Source organism: Myzus persicae, unplaced genomic scaffold, assembly GCF_001856785.1.
Source record: "Myzus persicae strain clone G006 unplaced genomic scaffold, MPER_G0061.0, whole genome shotgun sequence".
Classification (NCBI taxonomy): Eukaryota; Metazoa; Arthropoda; class Insecta; order Hemiptera; family Aphididae; genus Myzus; species Myzus persicae.
In genome coordinates, this window is record NW_019100803.1 from 593030 (window position 1) to 599671 (window position 6642).

At 26.6% G+C, this 6642-nt stretch overlaps 1 protein-coding gene across 1 annotated transcript; it reads right to left on the reverse strand.

Annotated features, from left to right (window-relative positions):
• Positions 1-3440: 3440 nt before the first annotated feature.
• On the reverse strand, positions 3441-6642 carry LOC111026184. Its single transcript, XM_022304209.1, has 10 exons — positions 6397-6642; positions 5772-5871; positions 5584-5705; positions 5319-5490; positions 4877-5110; positions 4614-4811; positions 4299-4456; positions 4081-4237; positions 3863-4008; positions 3441-3797 (listed from the first exon to the last, which is right to left on the reverse strand). Exons 2-10 carry the CDS (start codon positions 5839-5841, stop codon positions 3441-3443), a joined length of 1614 nt encoding a protein of 537 aa, XP_022159901.1. The 5' UTR covers positions 5842-5871; positions 6397-6642.

Here is a 6642-nt window from a genome sequence, read left to right on the forward strand (position 1 = left end):
AAAAAAAAAGGTCATTCATTGATATTGTGGGTCGCTATATTTAAAAAAAAATTCAAAATGGGTCGCACAATAAGAAGTTTGGGAACCTCTGAACTAATACATGCGTATGTAATAAAATACGAGGGTCGGTGGCTATGCACACGGGTACATGTATTTTGTATGTAAATAGATGTTATTTAAGGTCGCACGGAAAAAATTATGTAGTTGATGTTACTATTATTATAATTATTCCAACTATATTTTATAGTTATATATAGGACAGCTATAATATTAGTTGATAATACTATATTATTATAGTTATCGTATTGTAGCAATGATAACTATAATATAGTAGTGACAACTAAAACATTGCAATAACATTGTAAGAACTACTAAACCTTTTAGCTGATGTTCCTAACATTTATAGTAGCTTTTACTATATGATTTAGTTAGGTATACTAAATATTTAATGAATTTCTAGTACTCAATACCATACATTTTAGTTAATCAACCTACATTTTATAGTAGCTTCTACTATACGGTTTAGTTAGAAAATTTTAATCTTTAACGACCTTATAGTAGAAACTACTATATGTTGTAGTTAATCAACCTATATTTTATAGTGGCTAATACAAAATTGATATGATATATATGTACCATTACAATTAATAAATAAATTAAACAAATTAGAGGTAAATGTAAAAATGTTTAATGTTTATTTTTATTAAAATACAATTAGGTAATAACAATGTATTTGAGTATATTAATACAAATGAAAAAATATATTAATTAACTTATTATAAGGTTTTTGTATACATTGGTACATTTATAATAATTCTTACAAATAGGTAGAGAAATGATACAAAAATACAACATACATATTTTATTTTGTTGGTATGAATGTTAGTCCAGATATATGAACGGCATGAGTAGGAAATATACTACCCAATTTCTCCAAAGAAATACATATTAAATTATTTGTCTTAACAACATTAAAAGCTTGAAAGTGGTCATCAAAATATATAGTTTCATACATTTCACAAATGGCAAATGAATGTTTTTCATCAGTTATAAAAATGTCTTTAATTAAACCAAAAGATGGCATCATAGTGTCACCCTCATCTTCAGAAACAACGACACACATATTTTTACAATTATAAATTGAACCTTTGATATTCACCCAGGACACAAATGTAATATTATCAACACATAAGTTAAATTTTTTATTTAAAAATTTGATTCTATTATTGTATAAATCTAATGTGAAAGAATCTAATGTTAAAACACGTCCAAATTGTATAGGAATTGTATACACATTATTATCAGAAGATAATAATCTGTATGCCAATTGCAACTGCTGTTTCAAAGCCAGGGTATATGCAATATTTTTGCGAGAAGTAATAGCATTAGCAGCATCTTTCAACTCTTTATGTTTGGCTTCGTACCTTATTGAAGAAAATATATTTAACGGTCCTGATTTTTGCATTATAAGTGGGTAATGTACCATGTGGTGATGCTTAGGTTTTAGTCCTATACGAAATAGTTTTAAGTAAAGTTCATGGTGTTCAGAAATTAAACATTTAAGTAAAACCGTATCCTGCAGTCTGATCCATTTATGAAATATAATATCAATTATTTGTTTAAGAACAATATATAAAGACCAAACCTCAGATTTTTCAGGAATCAGATCACCTATAATTAAGCCAAGATATCTAGTGAAGCATAATGATTCTGCAGCTGACATTTTTATAACTCCTAGTTTTAAATTTTCTGTTGATAGTAATGTAGGCCTGTTACGGATATCAATAGGACCATAATTAAATGTTTCAATCCTATTGTTTAATGTATCTATAGAAAAATATTTAAATTCAAAAATCATATATTTTAATATCAACCCAATATCATATTTACAAACACCCTCAAGCATGTCGTGCATAATATCTACACTATAGTTGTCTGTTGCTCTGAAATAATTCAAATCATTCCAAACACATTTTTCTTTTATTCCTGTTTGAGATACATTATTAGTGATAATATCACAGTTATAATTTAACAAATCTCTTAAACTATTATTATTTTGCACTAATTGTTTTTGACATTCAGATCTAGAGCTTTTGCAGAATCGACAGGGATATTTAGCAACAAAACTTTCTACAAATCCCAATATAGAATGTAAGCCAAGATTGTCACCCAAAATTAAACCAACTGAAAAAAATATTTTATATATTTTATTATTTATTGTTATTTCAATCCCAGTTGTCTCTAAATAATTAAGTTCTGAAATTAAATCTTTAAATATTTTATTATTTCCATACTGTTTTTTGTCATCTGTTTTAAATAAAGAAGCAAGCAATATATGATTTAAGGAAGATGCTAGTTCAGGTGGTAAGCAAGCCAAGGAAATGTAAACAGCACCAAGTTTTTGATTTCCTGCATGAGATCCAAGTGGATTATTAATACCCAAATCATCAAAGTACAAGAACAGAGGAAAAATAATTTTATTTTGGTGAAGTCTTAATTTTGCTTTCCACATCTCCGACTGAACAAAACTGAATATTAATTTACCATTATACAATTCAAGTTCCTTAGTGTAAGTCAATAGCACATCGAAAAAGTTAGAATGTTCAAATATTTTTTTCAATATATATCTTAAAGGAGTCAGAATTATTTTGACAGGTTTTGGTTCTAAAACAACAATACCATCATGAAGTCGATCATCTAACCTATGTGCTATAACAATTTGGTTAGGCCAAATTAGTAAAACCATTTCTTCCAAAGTTTGTAATCGGAAATGTTCTGTTTTTAAACTATCAAAAGAGTGGGAAAGAGTTTCAAGAGAATTTAAGACTAGAGTTAGATCTTTAACTGTATCAACATAATTATTATTTTGAATCATATTTTGGATTTTGTCTTTTATATTTATTAAAATCGAGTCATTAAAGTTTTGAACATCATCAAGAAGGATTTGAACCATTTTCCGTGGTATTGCACTATTGCTATACCATTTTGAGACCAATTTAATTGCATTTTTTTGTAAAATGTTTTTAAAATTTTCAAGAGTAAAGAAATATGTACATTCTAAATTATCCTGAATATTATCTACTGTTTCCTCAGAGTTGATAATATCTATATTATTGATTATGGTTGGTGAATGTTTGTCAACATTAATTTGTTGATTAATTGCAATATTATTTGTAACTAAAGTATGACTATTAATATGCTTTTTAAAAGAATCTATTGATCCAAAACTTCGGAAACAATTTAGTTGTTTACATTCAAATATTGTTATGCTATTAAGATCATGATAAATATTTAAATGTATTAAAAGATGGCTAGATACCTCAAATTGAGATTCACACAAAAAACATTTAAACATATTGAGATTAGTGGTACTTATTATTAATTATAAACACAATTTTTTCAAACTAAATCTTTATTCGTTTAACAATAAAATTATTGTCTTACATGTTATTTAAATCTTTAATTAAAGTTTTAACACTTAAAAATTTTTTTTCTCCTCTATTATCTGGAATTTTATAAAAATATTCCTGTATAAATCTCCATACCTGCTCTGCTTCAAAGGGATACTTCAAACTGAGTGTATGGAAGCTTTTGAAGCATACATCAAATGCTTTTAAAATTGTTTCCACCTTGAAATATGTGTCGTTGATAACTGTATAGTAAGATAGTGGATTATTTGAAATGTTTTCATCCAAATCACTTTCACCAACAAAAACCACAAATGGCTGTACCGTTAAGCCTAATGAAAATGCCTTATTAATTTTATCGGATTGTACTTTTTTCAATTCATTAGCATTCTGAAAAAAAAAAATATATAATATAATATATAGTTTAGTTTATTTATTTTTATAAATATATTTACCGTAACATTTGAAATAAATGCAGCTGCTTGTTCTATCTTTGATGCCCTGATAGTACAACGGGTATTATTCGGTGGCTTTCGAACAATAATACTGACAGGCGGCAATAAATATGGCAGAATTTCAAACACGGCAATATCGTCGTCACCTAAAAATAAAATACAGGATATAGTTTAGTCAGAAACATATTATTTTCATGCAAATAAATATCAACACATGCCAGGTCTATGCGGAGCAGTTAGTTTGCCAATAAGATTTTTGCTGATATTAATTTGTTTAATTTCCAAATATATTTTTAATTTTTCCTTGAAAATAGGAAATTTGTCAAATAAACTCATTTGTTTTCCAGCATACATATAATTAAAATCTATATCAATCTAGAATAATGAAACATTGGGTTTAATACAAAGCTTATCATACAACAAATACAATACTAACTAAAATATGACCAGTAGGTTTGGTAAGGGCTATATATGTATTCATCATATTATTATTTTTGTCTTTTAATCGATATGATGCTGTTGCTTTCCAGAGTTTATGAAGAGTAATGTCTGGTTCTATATTGTTTTTGAGCCAGGTTAATGAGTCTTTATAATCTTATGTAACAAAACAATAACAGGCATAATTTTGATTTTTATTAGTATTAAATAGGTTAGGTAGTACCTACCATTTCCTTATTTTAAACCTTTATTTAACAATACTATTATAGAAATAATAAAAACAAAAAAATGAATAGCAATAAATTAATGTTACCTTCATGATTCAAATTTATTTCTTGATCAGACTCTGATAGATGCCTTTTCTTTACATTACTTATCTTGCTGATTTCCTTTTTAATATTACAAAATTTTCCATATAGTTTACCTCTATTGGGACTTATTATATTACCCTCTTTACAGTACGGTATGAAATAAGTTTCCTCAGTCTCAGAAGGAAATAATTCTTCAATGCCTCAAAAGTGGAAAAAAAAATATTATAACGATAAAATGTTATACCTTATAAACTTTCAAAATTACCTTTTGCTAAAATTATAAGCCTTGATCTGTTTAAAATGACTTGGGAGCGAATTTGATCTTTTATTATTACAGAAACTAGTTTATTTCGCATGGCCTCATTGAAATGTGATTTAAGTTTGTAATAATCTAATACAAACTCTCCATCTTGGTATTTTGATAAAATAGTTTGTATCTGTTGCGCCAAAGAATTATCATTGTTTTTAGTAGTTGTATAGGAGCATTCTGCAGTTGGAACTTCATTAACATATTAAAATACAGGTATTTACTATTTTAATTGAATAGCGTTTGGTTTTAACTTAAGACAAGTAAAAGTAAAATCAAGAAAACAATATGCCAATACCTATACTATATAGTAAGTATTGAATATAATACTATTGGTAATACTATATAGCATAATGTATAAATTATATTAATAAAATGATTTAAATACTGAGGGGGTTACCACAATGATCTTTGAATTCTTGGACTGCAGTATTACAATTGTCAGGTATTGTATCACATACTATGTTATCTGTAGAATTAACATCTTCAAAGCTATCCATCGGAGCTAACTCTATTTCTAAATTATCCCAGTCAATTATATCATGTTTCTTTTTAGAATCAACAGAAACATTCTATAGGTATAACAATAAAAAAATGATATACACATATGCTATATTATCTATGATGAAGATAAAAGTTTTGAAATGTTAAATTTTTTTTCCTACTTTTTGTATTTTTAAATCTTCTAAATGTTTTAAAAATTTAGATCGTTGACCAATTATAGGCAACAACTCTATTATCATAGTCTCAGTAAGATTCAATAGTGCTACTTGATCTATTTCTTGATCTAAAAAATGTATAAAATTAGTTTGCAGATTTGAATAGACAATTTTTGAGTGTTTATTCTCTTTACCTTTAAATATTGTTATTATTTCAGTTGAAAAACCCCATTGTTTCATTATATCTTGAGTGTATAAATCCATAATTCAAAAAGTATACTATTACAGTAAGTCCTATAATAATTTGGACATCAGTGTTTTGTATGAAATTATCCAACTACATTGCTACAATATGAATATTATAATTGGCAAGGCTGGGTAAATTAACGATTTTTTTAACTCGTTAAGTTAAGTTGATATACCCGATGAGGCATAGAGAACCTCTGTGATATCTAATAGTTCCCAAGCCAACAAAGTTATAAATTAATGGGTTGTATACAATTTTAAATTTAAACTAATTTTTATAAATCTGTATACAATTAACTAAGTTACCACGTTAAATATGTTAAAAGTTAGTTTAAAAAAAAGTAACTGGTTACTCAAATTAGTTAATATCAACTTAACGTTTTAAATTCATTTTAATTTTTAACTCGTTATAATGTCCAGCCTTGATAATAGGTAGGTATACCTATATTATACTATTTTATACTGCAGCAATATTAAAAAATAAAAATATTAAAATCGACAGTATTTTAATTTACATACTTATAGGTAGCAGGTACCTAACTAATAATTAAAAACTAAATTAATTAGACTTACCTCAGGAACAGAATCTCCAAACTTCCAAAATCCCCAGCTAGTACAGTTGGCAGGTAAATGTTACAATGTTTGTAATGAGTTATGAGTATCAACATTGACAACATTCAACAGTCAAGTAGTCAAATGTTGAAATGAGAAGTATAAAATGACCAAAATCAAAATAAATTGTGGTGTGTGTGAGAAATAATATAAATAACACGAATGTCGAATACAGAGGATCATAAAATATGGACAATGACGACTGCA

Excerpts from the sequence above, each read along its gene's own strand:
- LOC111026184 (XM_022304209.1), bottom strand. The coding sequence starts at position 5,841 with ATGGATTTATACACTCAAGATATAATGAAACAATGGGGTTTTTCAACT. Across the intron at positions 4,812-4,876 it reads GCTTATAATTTTAGCAAAAG|GCATTGAAGAATTATTTCCT; the intron begins GTAATTTTGAAA and ends TCCACTTTTGAG. Across the intron at positions 4,457-4,613 it reads AATAAATTTGAATCATGAAG|ATTATAAAGACTCATTAACC; the intron begins GTAACATTAATT and ends TTGTTACATAAG.